General features: G+C 45.8%; 1 protein-coding gene across 1 annotated transcript in view; it reads left to right on the top strand.

The window, feature by feature from the left end:
* The first annotated feature begins 4334 nt into the window (after positions 1–4334).
* Positions 4335–14899, top strand: part of LOC129186616 (troponin C, skeletal muscle-like) — a 17049-nt gene continuing 6484 nt past the window's right edge. The window contains exons 1-4 of the mRNA XM_054785042.1: positions 4335–4448; positions 7817–7871; positions 8039–8182; positions 9497–9611. Coding sequence (XP_054641017.1) covers positions 4446–4448; positions 7817–7871; positions 8039–8182; positions 9497–9611 — 317 coding nt within the window. The 5' untranslated portion in view covers positions 4335–4445. The remainder of the gene's footprint in view (positions 4449–7816; positions 7872–8038; positions 8183–9496; positions 9612–14899) is intronic.

Raw genomic sequence — 14899 nt, 5'->3', positions numbered from 1 at the left:
GTGAAAGGGAAGGAGCGACAAATGCAAGCTGCACGCTGGGTGGCTTTAAAAGAGGCAGTGTTTGTCTTATCAAGTTCCCTGTTGGTGTTTGTTCTGCATGGGACTTCCTCATTCTTACTTAAATTGTATTGTATTGTACTTTATTAATCCCACAGCAGGGAAATTCACTTAGCATTCAAATGGAAATACGGACATTGCCAGTACTCTTAGAGGTTACAGTAGAAATACTACAATACTACCCTTGTACTGCTGACATTCTTACTTAAATGGAAGTACAGACATTGCCAGTACTCTTAGAGGGTACAGTAGAAATACTACAATACTACCCTTGTACTGCTCACATTCTTACTTAAATGGAAGTACAGACATTGCCAGTAGTCTTAGAGGTTACAGTAGAAATACTAAAATACTACCCTTGTACTGCTCACATTCTTACTTAAATGGAAGTACAGACATTGCCAGTACTCTTAGAGGTTACAGTAGAAATACTACCTGTACACCTCCCTTGTGCCTCTGGCGGGCTGGGTCCAATCACATGCATGCTAATGAGCCGGCGTGTGGAGCATTGAAATGTAAAAACAGAACATTCCAACCTGAGGCTCATTTCCTTTTTAGATGATTCAATCATAGAACACCTGCACCACCTGAACCATGTTGTAGTCACTATGTATTCTTTACTTGCGCATCTTGCTTTCTGCTGTAACAAGTGAATTTCCCTGCTGTGGGATAAATAAAGTACAATACGAATACGATAACCACAGTAGTAACATTTATATCTATATATCAATATATCTTTATGTACACTCACCAACAGATGTGCTTGTCGCTACCGTCCTTCCATAGAGAGGAAAAGCCAGCATTTTTTTGTCAGCAGCAACAGCTGTCAGTCAAATGCATGAAGAGTATTTTTATGCTCTGCTGAATGAATCAATGAATTGAGTGCTAAGATGGAGGATTTTGCATCCAAGCTCAACAGCAGACTTTTACAACAAAGTATCCAAACCTTTCCTGGAGTAGGAAAATACACAGAATACAACTGTTTTTCAGTTCATAAGATGAATAAACGGGACTCAGAAGTGTCTGAACTCTTTTTAACCAAAGTGAATTGTTGTCTAAAAAAACCTCCACAGCCATGAAGCTTACTGCGTGTCAGTGATGCACGGAGATGTAGAACTTGCATTGAAGGACTAGAAATAACACAGTGCATCGTTTTGTTGCTGTACTTATTGTTTTGGCCCATGTGCTCCTCCTGGTTAGTAGCAATGTGTCGGTCGCGAACTAATCGGCTCTTTGAAATGAACGACAGGAGCCCGCTCGCGTTGTTGGGAGCTGATTAGTTTTTTCTGTTCAAGTGTGACGCGGAGGGGCGGAGTTAAATGCACACACACACAGAGGAGGAGTCTTCAGTGAAGACACGACTGTTACCAGAACGCTGCCTTTTCTTTTGGTTTTGGTGATGTTGTGTTTGATGGTAAATAGTTGGAAATGTGACATGTCTGCAGAGATGGATCTTGTACTTTATTCATGTATGAAATCAAATGTATGAACACATGCAGGTCTGGGTTTGGAGTCGGAAAAAACACAACAGCTGTCATCTGTTCCATTTGCTCAACAGATTGTGGAAATGATTGTCAGTCTGTGTTAAGGGTTCCCTTTTTTTTTAGCAGTGTATGTTCTCATATTCTCCTTTTCTAGCTGTTCACTGAGGACTTCAATCATAAACATTTGATGTGATGTCATTTTCCTTTTGTAACTCTTTAAACAATACACATCATTTGGTCATAAATTCATTTAAGACAACAAAAAATGTGAGGAGCCACTTAGAAGCCGGCTCTTTTTAGTGGACGGAGCCAAAAGAAGCAGCCCTCTAAAAAGAGCTGTGTGGCTACTAGTCACTCGTCCATCACTAGTGGTTTAGGTCCTGCTGTGCTGCACCTGATAGCACCAGGACCACAGCCGGGACTTTTTAGCAGGCTACATGTACTATCTTTCCGTTGGACGCTGGCAAAGCTAGCATGCTTGGACAATAAATGTGTTGATTGTTTGTATCATGCAGCCAGCTGTTCCTAACATTTGGACTTGTTGTACGCAAGCAAACTATTAGAAACATGATGCACACTCACATGCATACCTCCTACCTTATTTAGAGCCTGTTGGTACCTCAGCTGCTCCCCAAGTGGGGGCAGGCGGGGGGAGGGGGGCCGTGTCCACAAATAGAAGGGACAAGTGAACGGGGGCATGAGAAGGACAAAGATGAACAGCAAAATCATTTCTAGCACTTCTTTCTATCTTCTCTGCTCAACGAGATCATGTGATCATTGCTCTTCACGCTCTTTGCCTCTCAGCACAACCACAAGCACATGAAGAAGAAGAAGAAGAAGGAGAGGAGACAATATGGAGCGTCAGCTGCTGCTGTCAATCAACCACCCAGCAAGGGAAGAGACTTCAGTTGGACAGGAAGGACACTCTGTGTCCTGCTTGGACACACTTTGTTTGTGTGGTCTGATCTCCACTCAAGCACGCTACGCTTCCACGGCCGAGCACATGCAACACGTTCATGCCTCATCTCATCATTGCAATACTTATTGATCATCAACGCCACCTTGCACAATAGCAATAACCTCAAAGTCCAAGCATTCACGCATCACGCATAGTTTGTGTGGCCGCTCCCTCATTCCAGTTATGAATGAAAACTGTCGCCTTCCGGTATTAAAATAATATCAAGTAGAAATCAACAATGTGCGCAAGGTGAATGTTATTTATGTTATTGTGCCAATGATATCCTTGAATAGTAGAACATAAAGACTTGTAATCATCTACCAAGTCCATGAGCATGTACACGTACTGTATATTAGTGAATGCAATGAAGTTATTCGTGATAACCACCACTTTGATAACAGGAAGAGACTCCGAATGGCCACAAAGAGCAAGTGTGTGCAACTGCTAAGCAAAGGCCTCAGGCAACAGAAGACCAGTAAGGAGGAAGAGCCAGATGGGCTGTCATGGAAAGACACGCCCTGCATGGCATGTACCACCCACAAATCCAAGAGGTAGCTGGAAAGGTTTGGACTGAAAGACAGCATGGAGGCAGCCCAACAAGCTCAATAGAGGGCGGGGTCTTCTACACCAGACAGGACCCCGGGTGCAGGCCGGGCAAGAAGCCGCAGGGACAGTGCAGCATGTCACAGCAGGGTGTAGGATGCTGGCAGGAAAGGCAAACATGGCGTAACATCTCTACCAAATATAGACTGGAGCTCCCACAGTCAAGGTGGCTGAGAACAACCAGGCCAAGATCCTGTGGGACTTCTAGATCCACACTGACAAACTGCTGCTGGCCAGGCAGCCTGACAGAAGATGGCGGTGGTGACGGATGTAGCAATCGCCAATGACAGCAACAAGGAGGAACTGGAAAAGCTGGAAAAATAGTAACAACTGAAGGAAGACCTTGAGAAAATATGAGCTGTGAAGGCAACAGTGGTGTCAGTAGTGATGGGGGCCCCGGGGGAAGATGGTTCCACCAGATACCAGAACAACATACTAGGAACAGTTAAGAGCCGATGCAGAACCCTCCAACTCCCAGGCCTCTGGTAGAGGACTCCAGGTGGTAGTATTTGGTCCATGGGCCTTCAACCCAACCCACCTCCTAATAGCACCGCTATCAAGTCACAGTAAGACCGTAGACCTGTCGGGAAGACGTGAATAGAATTTCATGGAACAAATACTAGAACTGAAGCTCTGTGATCACAGCAGCTGAGAAGGCTTTGCTGACTGAAAGACAAGGCAGCACAGCTGGAGATGCTGGACAGATGTTTGACTCACTAGCAGTCCACTGTGTAGACACACTTCCTCACGCCATCCAATGACAAAGTGTGTCCAAACTTTGGACTGGTAGTGTATGTCTACAGTATAGATATATATATATATAGATATACAGTATAGACATATTTATACACTGTATGCCTGTTGTATTTGTTGACTTGTTGACAGACAGGGCAGCATGGGGGCGATGTTGTACAGCTGTTTGAGATGCTTGTGCTCCATCTTGAGTTACAGATGCCAAAGTGGTGCGAGGTGAGGAGATGAAGGAGGTTAAAAAAGAAGCGATGGAGTCGGGATGGAGCGTGAAGAGAATGTGAGGGAGGGAGGCGTTCATCCGTCAGCATTGAAGTTGATCCTGTCCTGCTTTTTTCAAATGAATGTCAGAGATGATCCCTTGTCTAAATGCGGCAGATTGGACTGAGAGCGTTCCACATGGGGGTGTCCGTCAACAGATTGCAAGATTTGATTGGCCGCCTCCGGCCCAATCCTGATCATTTTCAGGAAAAGTTGAGCGGGATGCGAGGGTACTAAAGGGAGGGGGAACCGAGTACCAGTTCTATCCCGACTGTGTTGCGTTGCAGGAAGACTCTTGGTACCTTTTCTCTGGTGCACAACAGCTGCTCACCATGGTAAGAAATGGGCTTTGGGTTTGGGGGTTTGAAGAATCTTGGCTTTCTGGGTTCACCTGGCGAGGATGCAGGAGGAGACTTCCTGGATTTATCACCAATATTTGACTCATTTCTTATCTTTTTCAAGCTAACCGGGTGCTTGATGAGCCTTTGTAGGGCGACTAAACCCGATATGCTGGATATTGGGCCGGAGCTAAAGATAGACACATTGACACAGCTGAGCTCATTTAGTTTCACCTTGGCTAACATCCTCCTCAAATCCTCACAAGGAATTCATTGATGCTTTTCATTCTTTTAGCAACTTTCCACTGCAGTTTGTACTATGGAACACTGACAGAGTGTTCAGAGTGTTATTGTACCTTGGATTGGATTACTGGAATTAGCATAGCTTTGATCAAAATATACTACACCTAAAACCACATGCCTTTGTCTACATGTGCCCTGCCATTGGCTGGCAACCCGCCTAGGGTGTACCCCGCCTCTCGCCCAAAGTCAGCTGAGATAGGCTCCAGCCTACCCGTGACCCCAGTGAGCATAAGCGGCATAGACGCTGGATGGATGGATAATACCACACGTTTACACCTGAATATACTGTACAAGTACAAGTACTATGGTAAACATCGTTTCAGGGTGTGTACTCATAGTTGATCCAAATATCCTTCAATCTGACTCATATATTTGGAAAATACGCCATCGGTATAAATGGTGGATGCAAGTATGCTGTATATCATTACAAGGAAACATTCTGCATATATGACGCTTCAAGTATGCATGTAATTACCCCCCCCCCCCCCCCCCCAATATATCCTAAGTAAGCTAGCTGCAGTCGCTGTGAGATTGCCACAGTACTGGCTGTCCTACAAGTCATTAGATGAAGTCATCGGCTAATTTGCATATATTTGCATATCATGTTGTAACAGATGCTGTAGCAAAAAAGCATAACCTCGTAGGAGACAAAAAAGATGGTAAAAATACCTTAATCATGTTTAGAACTACAAATAAACTTGCTTCTTAGTTTCACTTCAAAATAAAATAATTAGAATATTTGAACTTGGCCAGCGCCTCTCAAAGTCTAGACAGCGTCATCATTTCATCTGGACGGGCCTCCAGCCTAGCTTCTCACACATCCTCCTCCCATCACATGTTGGCAGGTGATTGGCTGACACGTAAGTGAGGCTAGAGTGGAATGAAATGAAGAAACATTTACGTTTTAGATCCTGCTCTGTAAAACAGGGTGACATCCGCCCCAGTGGCATCGTGCCTCGCACATACGTGATTCATGGATGTGTAGAGCTCCACTATGCTCTCAGTGTACTGCGTGAGCTGACAGTGCACGGGTGGCTTGTGAATGCTTCGAGGCAGGGTGGACCTCTCAGGAGCACCTGCTGCTGCTCAGTCAACACAAACTGCACAACAATATGTGCTTTCACTTTTAAGTCCCTAAATACCAGAAAACGTGTGAATTTCTCCTGGAGGTGAATCAAGTAGGGCCGCACGGTGGCCTAGTGATTAGCATGTCGGCCACGGAGTCAGGAGATGGGGAAGATCTGGGTTGGAATCTCCGTTGGGCATCTCTGTGTGGAGTTTGCATGTTCTCCTCGTGCGTGTGTGGGTTTACTCTGGTTTCCTCCCTAAGACGTGCATGTTAGGTTATTGGAGAATAGCTATGAATGTGATTGTTTGTCTAAGGGCCCTGCCATTGGCTGGCGACCTGCCCCTTGCCCAAAGTCAGCGGGGATAGGCTTCAGCATACCCCCACCACCAAGTGAGGGTAAGCGGCATAGAAGATGACTGGATGAATGAAGTATCTAACGACGCCAAGAAAAATGGCTAGATTAGACACTAGTTGCTTTTGAGAACATGTGTTGCCAACAGGGTTTGGAACGTCACCAGATTTAGCGGCAAAGTCGCCAAGTTGGCAACAGTGTTGCTGCGGTACCAATGCTCTATTGCTAATAATAGAAGCCCCACAGTTTTAGGATACATCGTCCCTAATACGCCTGGCTTACATTCCTGCTGGGAGCTTGGAATCAGTGACTCATTTCCACCAGAGATCAGAAGGACACACGGGAGAAGACAGGCTGAGGTGGATGCAATTGATTCGCTGTGGCGACCCCTGAAGGGAAAAGCCGAAAGGAAAAGAAGAAGAAGATCAGAAGGACACACGGGACAAAAATTTGGCCTCAGACTTTTTTGGTCCAGACTGAGCCACTGCAACCCGGGGGCAAATGCTGTGCCAACTTGCTCCATTGATTACAAAGAAACGTGCATGGCTTTAATAACACCTCTATACTAAACAATATCCTTTATGTGGTATTCATACCTCACCATGCTTTAATAACACCTCTATACTAAACAATATGCTATATGTGGTATTCATACCTCACCATGCTTGCTGTACTGAATTATGGATGATGGATGATGTCAGGTAAAGGTCATAGACAGTTACAGTAAGCAAGCTTGCTGACTGGGTTTCCCCACCAAACACACGATGTTCATGAAAGTAAAAGCTCCGATATTAAAATCAGTTTAGCTGATAAAACCAATTTTTGGTCGTCCCACCAGGAAAACCACCGGTACTCCCTATGGTCAATCTCCCATATGGGTCATATGAATGAATGCTAAACAGATGTTCTCATCGAGATGAATAAAGTATCTATTCAAGTAAAGTACATCTACTCACCAGAAATGTCTCTTTCCTCCTCCTCCTCCGTCAGCCATTGTGGGTGGAACTTAGCTTATTGAACAGTTTTGCAGTGATCAATCCATCTGAGGACAAAAAAAGCACTGAAGTCACTGTGGGCCTGCTAGCTGGCCCTGAGGGGCGAATCAGAAGTCTGATTGGCTAAAAAAAAAAAAAAAAAAAAACTATTTCATGGAACAAATACCAGAATTAAAGTTTTCAATGCATGTGTTGTATGCTAATGTGTTTATTGATCAATCCATGCATGTATTGTATGCTAATGTGTTTATTGATAGATCCATGCATGGATTATTATTGATCAATCCATGCATGGATTGTATGATAATGTGTTTATTGATCAAGCCATGCGTGTATTTTATGCTAATGTGTTTAATGATAGATCCATGCATGGATTATTATTGATTGATCCATGCATGGATTGTATGCTAATGTGTTTATTGATCAGTCCATGCATGGATTGTATGCTAATGTGTTTATTGATCAGTCCATGTATGGATTGTATGCAAATGTGTTTATTGGTAGATCCATGCATGGATTGTATGTTAATGTGTTTATTGATCAGTCCATGCATGGATTGTATGTTAATGTGTTTATTGATCAGTCCATGCATGGATTGTATGTTAATGTGTTTTGACTTGTTGTCTTTTCTGCTTTTGTCCTGCAGCCCACAGACGCTCAAAGCGATGCTCGCTCCTTCCTCACGGAGGAGATGATTGCAGGTCAGCCTATGCGGCTTACAAATAGCAAACGTCTTTGCAGCTGTCATTCAGCGAGTAGCAGAGGCAACAGCTCTGTTCTATAGACAATCTTTGATGAATATAATGACTGTACTGTTGATGCTGCCAGGACGTCTGTGATGACTAAAGGTTTGTGCGTGTGTGCGTAGAGTTCAAGGCTGCCTTTGATATGTTCGACACGGATGGCGGCGGTGACATCAGCACCAAGGAGTTGGGCACCGTGATGAGGATGCTGGGTCAGAACCCATCCAGGGAGGAGCTGGACGCCATCATCGAGGAAGTGGATGAGGACGGTGAGCAGATGATATTTTTCTAGGGTGATTTTATTAGTCAGATACAGTGTGCTTCTTTGAACTCATCCTATTCAATATCGCTTGACTTTTTCAACTAAACTATCATTTTGCATTCATTTTCTCAATGCTATTCTCATGAAATTCATTATTTTAGGATGATTATTTTTACATGATGATAATTCTAACTGAATAATTGTCCTAACAGAATGCAGCATATCACAACATATCATAGCAATCCCCAAAAAGCATGCCTCCATGCCCCCTAGTGGCAGTGAATGGTATAGGTGGGGCTGAGAGCTTACCTGATTGGACACTTTGCCAAGAGTACTGGATCTCAATTGCAGAGACGTGTAACAGAAATGTATTAACAGACGAGGTCCACACAGAAAAACACAAAAAATACAAAAGTACAACAGAAAACAACCCGGACTTAGTCACAGGGAAAAACTACGAAAAATGCTGCTGAGCACGGAAAAAACTAAAGATCCAAAAGGAGCTGCAAAAAAGGTAGTAGAGAAAAAACACTAACACAAAACGCTGCTGAGAAGCAAGCAGGAATACTAACTAACAGTAGCACACCACTGCAGGAGATAGCCTGGCAGGGAACAATAAGGTACGCACAAGAACACCAACTAAGTGACCACAAAATAGCACAATGCTGCGAGGAGCAGGTAGCAGGTAGAAGGTAGCAGGTAGCAGGTAGCAGGTAGTAGGCAGCAGGTAGCAGCTAGAAGGTAGAAGTTAGCTGGTAAAAGGTAGACAGTAAAAGGTAGCAGGTAGGAGGTAAAAGGTAGCAGGTAGAAGGTAAAAGGTAGCAGGTAGGAGGTAAAAGGTAGCAGGTAGAAGGTAAAAGGTAGCAGGTAAAAGGTAAAAGGTAGCAGGTAGCAGGTAGAAGGTAAAAGGTAGCAGGTAAAAGGTAGCAGGTAGCAGGTCGAAGGTAAAAGGTAGCAGGTAGAAGGTAAAAGGTAGCAGGTAAAAGGTAGCAGGCGACAGGTAACAATCTGGAAACAAATGCAGACCACAAGGCAGCTGAAGAAGGCAGGAAGGGTAATTGCACAGGTGTGTCAAATGGCTCCTCCCACATGGCTCAGCAGTGTGCCGCAACAGATGGCAGATAGGGGGCAGCAGAGAGCGCATGCAACATGCCAGCTTTGTTGCTATGAGATGATGTCATGTGCAGCCCCACCTGCTGGAACTCACCTGTACTAAACCCCGCCTTCCTGCCCATGCCCCCAGGTAGTGGTACCATTGACTTTATACTGCCCTCCCCCCCCCCAGGTAGTGGTACCATTGACTTTATACTGCCCCCCCCAGGTAGTGGTACCATTGACTTTGAGGAGTTCTTGGTCATGATGGTCCAACAGCTCAAAGAGGACCAGGCTGGCAAGAGTGAAGAGGAGTTGTCCGAATGCTTCCGTATTTTTGACAAGTATGACACCTACACATCACCTACTTACTGATGAGGTACTACTGTACTGTACTGTGTTCCAAGGTGTATTGATGAGGTATTAGTGTGTTCCAAGGTGTATTGATGAGGTATTAGTGTATTCCAAGGTGAGGTATTAGTGTGTTCCAAGGTGTATTGATGAGGTATTACTGTATTCCAAGGTGTATTGATGAGGTATTAGTGTGTTCCAAGGTGTATTGATGAGGTATTAGTGTATTCCAAGGTGAGGTATTAGTGTGTTCCAAGGTGTATTGATGAGGTATTAGTGTATTCCAAGATGTATTGATGAGGTATTAGTGTATTCCAAGGTGTATTGATGAGGTATTAGTGTATTCCAAGATGTATTGATGAGGTATTAGTGTATCCCAAGGTGTATTGATGAGATATTAGTGTGTTCCAAGCTGATTGATGAGGTATTAGTGTATTCCAAGCTGTATTGATGAGGTATTACTGTATTCCAAGGTGAGGTATTAGTGTGTTCCAAGGTGTATTGATGAGGTATTAGTGTATCCCAAGGTGTATTGATGAGATATTAGTGTGTTCCAAGCTGATTGATGAGGTATTAGTGTGTTCCAAGGTGTATTGATGAGGTATTACTGTATTCCAAGGTGAGGTATTAGTGTGTTCCAAGGTGTATTGATGAGGTATTAGTGTATTCCAAGGTGTATTGATGAGGTATTAGTGTGTTCCAAGGTGTATTGATGAGGTATTAGTGTATTCCAAGGTGAGGTATTAGTGTGTTCCAAGGTGTATTGATGAGGTATTAGTGTATTCCAAGATGTATTGATGAGGTATTAGTGTATCCCAAGGTGTATTGATGAGATATTAGTGTGTTCCAAGCTGATTGATGAGGTATTAGTGTATTCCAAGCTGTATTGATGAGGTATTAGTGTATTCCAACGTGTATTGATGAGATATTAGTGTATTCCAAGCTGTATTGTTGAGGTATTAGTGTATTCCAATGTGTATTGATGAGGTATTAGTGTATTCCAAGCTGTATTCATGAGGTATTAGTGTATTCCAATGTGTATTGATGAGGTATTAGTGTATTCCAAGGTGTATTGATGAGGTATTAGTGTGTTCCAAGCTGTATTGATGAGGTATTAGTGTATTCCAAGGTGTATTGATGAGGTATTAGTGTGTTCCAAGGTGTACTGATGAGGTATTAGTGTATTCCAAGGTGTATTGATGAGGTATTAGTGTGTTCCAAGCTGTATTGATGAAGTATAAGTGTATTCCAAGGTGTATTGATGAGGTATTAGTGTGTTCCAAGGTGTACTGATGAGGTACAAGGGTGACCCAAAAAGATGCGTACCCATATTTTATTCGATAAAAAATCCATTTTTTAACGAATGTCTTTTCTGTTGCAGGACGTGAAAGGTGAACCTATGGATGATCGTTTTCAGCTATAGTTGCCCCAAAAATGTCTTGGACAAATCAGCAGAAGATATTCTCCCTGGAGATCTATTTTGCGACAAAATCATACCAGAGTGTACAGATTCAGTTTCGAAAACGTTTCCATTGTCGCAACTTTCTGTCAGGCGTGGTGGGAGCCACGACAGGAATCAGGATCCCAATGCAGACAACCAGAGTCAAAAATAGTAACAAAAATACTTTAATACGAAACAGAAAGAGTCCACAAGGTAAAAGTACAACTAAGGAAAATCCACTAACGGTTAACCAACGAAAAACACTGACAGCAAAAGGCTGTCAGGAACAAAAACCAAAGTACAAACAAAAAACACTGTAGGCAAACCTGACAGGAGATATCTTGGATACAAGGCTGAGTGAACAAGCAGGTAAGGGAGCCAGAATGCAGGGTAGGAACAAGAAGCCGGGCTAAGCGGGAGCAAGGAACAGGAGGTCAGGGAGTCAAGGAGTACAATCTGGCACTGGTAGATTGTTTGGCTGCAGCTTAAGAAGGGAGGAGGTAATGAGCTGCAGGTGTGTGTGATTAGGTCTGGGTCATGTTCAGGGATGTGCTGCAACACAAAAACGGCAGAGGGCAGCAGAGCAGAATGCAGAACATGACAGTATGTCCCCCCCTCATAAGACGCCCCCTGGCGGCTTACCTGGCTTGTTAGGGTGGAGATGGTGGAAGTCGCTTATGAGTGACGGGTCCAAGATAAGGGAGCGGGAGACCCAAGAACGCTCCTCAGGGCCGTAACCCTCCCAGTCGACCAGGTACTGGAATCCTCTGCCCCTCCTTCGGGAGTCCAAGATAGCCTTCACCGTGTATGCTGGATGGCCATCGATCAAGCGCGGCGGAGGAGGCGACTCGGCCGGGGGGCACAGGTGACTGGAGGACACAGGTTTGAGGCAGGAGACGTGGAATACCGGGTGTACTTTGAGTGCTGGAGGTAGTTTAAGTCTGACGGCGGAGGGACTGATGATGGAGTCAATTAGGTATGGTCCCACAAATCTGGGTGCAAGCTTCCGGCTGGTTCCGGCCAGTGGTAAGTCCCTGGATGACAACCAGACTTCCTGACCGACCTGGTAGACGGGTGCCGGAATTCTGTGGCGGTCGGCCAGGCGTCGATTGCGCTCCGCCGTGCGGTTCAGTGCGGCTACCGTCTCTCGCCAAACTCTTCGGGCGCGGCGAAGGTGGATCTGGACCGATGGTACTGACACTTCCGCCTCCTGAGACGGAAAAAGAGGAGGCTGGTATCCATTGGCGACTTTAAAGGGTGACATACCTGTGGCCGAGCTGACAAGGGTGTTATGCGCGTACTCCACCCAGGGGAGGTGGATGGACCAGGATGACGGGTGTCGGTGGCAGACGCAGCGTAAGGCGGCCTCGAGGTCCTGGTTGGCCCGCTCTGTCTGGCCGTTTGTCTGTGGATGGTGACCGGATGATAAGCTCACTGATGCCCCGAGCATCTTGCAGAAGGACTTCCAGACCTTGGAAGTGAATTGGGGCCCTCTGTCGGAAACAATGTTGATTGGGATTCCGTGGATGCGGAAGACATGTCTCACCAAGAGTCGCGCTGTGTCCAGTGAAGTAGGTAGTCCAGGTAACGCTATGAAATGTGCCATCTTGGAAAACCGGTCAACAATGTTCAGAATTGTGGTATTTCCTCTGGAAGCAGGTAGTCCAGTAACGAAGTCCAAAGCTATATGTGACCAGGGACGGGTCGGGATGGGCAGCGGTTGTAACAGACCCGCCGGAGGTCGATTCGATGACTTATTTCTGGCGCAGACAGAGCAGGCCGCGACGAACTCCTTCACATCCACCGCCATGGAAGGCCACCAAAACCTCTGCGCCAATGCCAGTTGAGTTCGTCTGGTTCCTGGGTGACAGGTAACTCTGGAAGCGTGACCCCACTGCAATACGTCCGACCTCAGCGTCTCAGGAACAAACAATTTACCAGCAGGACAACCCTCTGGAGACTCCTCCCCTTTAGTTGCCTCCGACACCTTCTTCTCCACCTCCCACCGAAGAGCGCCCAACACTCGGGCCACAGGTATGATGGTTTCCGGCGCTGTTCCCTCCTCCGTGGGACTGAAGACTCTGGACAGGGCGTCAGGTTTAATATTGCGTGAACCGGGTCTGTAGGTGATGGAGAAATTGAAGCGTGTTAGGAACAGTGACCAACGGGCTTGTCTGGCATTGAGTCTCTGGGCGGTTCTGATGTAGGACAAGTTCTTGTGGTCGGTGATAACTATAAAAGGATGAACTGCGCCCTCCAGCCAATGCCGCCACTCCCGCAGCGCGAGAACGATGGCCAACAGCTCCCTGTTGCCCACATCGTAGTTCCCTTCAGCCTGTGTGAGGCGACGCGAGAAGAAGGCGCAGGGATGCAGCTTCTGGTCGACCGGGGACCGCTGGGACAGCACGGCTCCCACTCCCGTATCAGAAGCGTCAACCTCAACAGAAAATTGTAAATTAGGATCAGGATGTACCAGAACCGGAGCGGAAGTAAACAAGGTCTTGAGTGTGTTAAACGCAGAATTAGCCTCTGGGGTCCATACAAACGGAATTTTAGGTGATGTAAGCCTAGTCAGAGGTCCTGCTTTGCTGCTGAAATTACGTATGAATCGCCTGTAGAAGTTGGCGAACCCGAGAAACCTCTGCAAGTGCTTCCTTGATTTGGGAGTAGGCCACTCGACCACCGCCTGGATCTTGGCGGGATCGGCACGCAGTTGACCTTTCTCCACAATGTACCCCAGAAATGGCACCGAAGTGGCGTGAAAGTCGCACTTCTCTGCCTTAACGTAGAGCCTATTCTCCATTAAACGCTGGAGAACTAGTCGGACATGAGTGGTGTGGTCTTGAAGATTCCTGGAAAAGATAAGTATGTCATCCAAATATACGAAACAGAATTGATTTATCATGTCGCTGAGAACATCGTTAATGAGGTTTTGGAACACCGCCGGGGCGTTCGTGAGACCGAAAGGCATCACCAGATATTCGAAATGCCCCAGCGGTGTGTTAAACGCGGTCTTCCACTCATCTCCATCCTTTATGCGTACCAGATGATAGGCGTTGCGGAGATCCAATTTTGAAAAAATGCGTGCAGAGTGTAAAGCGGAAAAGGCAGAATCCATAAGTGGCAAGGAGTAACTATTGCGGACCGTGATGCTATTGAGCCCCCGGTAATCGATACAGGGTCGTAGAGATTTGTCTTTCTTGGCAACAAAGAAAAAGCCCGCCCCCAGTGGCGAGGAAGAGGGTCGAATAAGACCGGCTGCTAGGGAAGAGGAAATGTACTCTTTGAGGGCTTTTTGTTCTGGAGCGGAGATGTTATACAATTTGGCGCTAGGAAATGTGGCGTTAGGGAGTAATTCTATGGCGCAGTCGTACGGTCGATGAGGGGGAAGTGTTTGCGCACGGTCCTTGCTGAACACTTGCTTTAAGTCGTGGTATTCGCTAGGAATTCCTGTAAGATCTATAACTTCCTCTGGGGATATGGAAGAGGGAACATTGGATCGAGCCGAACGGAGACAGTTAGCGTGACAAAACGGGCTCCAACTGGAGACGTGCAATTTGTTCCAATCTAAGAGTGGGTTGTGAAGCTTAAGCCAGGTTAACCCCAGCACTAGTGGTGCGGACTGGGAGGGCATGACATAAAAACGGATGGTCTCGGAGTGGTTACCAGAGAGATGAAGGATAAGCGGTTCGGTTTGGTGTGTAATGGCCGCCAGGAAGTGCCTATCCAAAGACCAGACCTCCTTCTTAGCAGGTAACTTAATCATGCTGATATTATGTTTGAGAACAAACGTAGTGTCCAAGAAACAGTCATCGGCGCCCGAGTCAATAAGTGCGGTTA

Source organism: Dunckerocampus dactyliophorus, chromosome 1 (assembly GCF_027744805.1).
Source record: "Dunckerocampus dactyliophorus isolate RoL2022-P2 chromosome 1, RoL_Ddac_1.1, whole genome shotgun sequence".
Lineage (NCBI taxonomy): Eukaryota > Metazoa > Chordata > Actinopteri > Syngnathiformes > Syngnathidae > Dunckerocampus > Dunckerocampus dactyliophorus.
The sequence above is the reverse complement of the archived record's forward strand: the minus strand, read 5'-3'. Positions and strand labels throughout refer to the sequence as shown.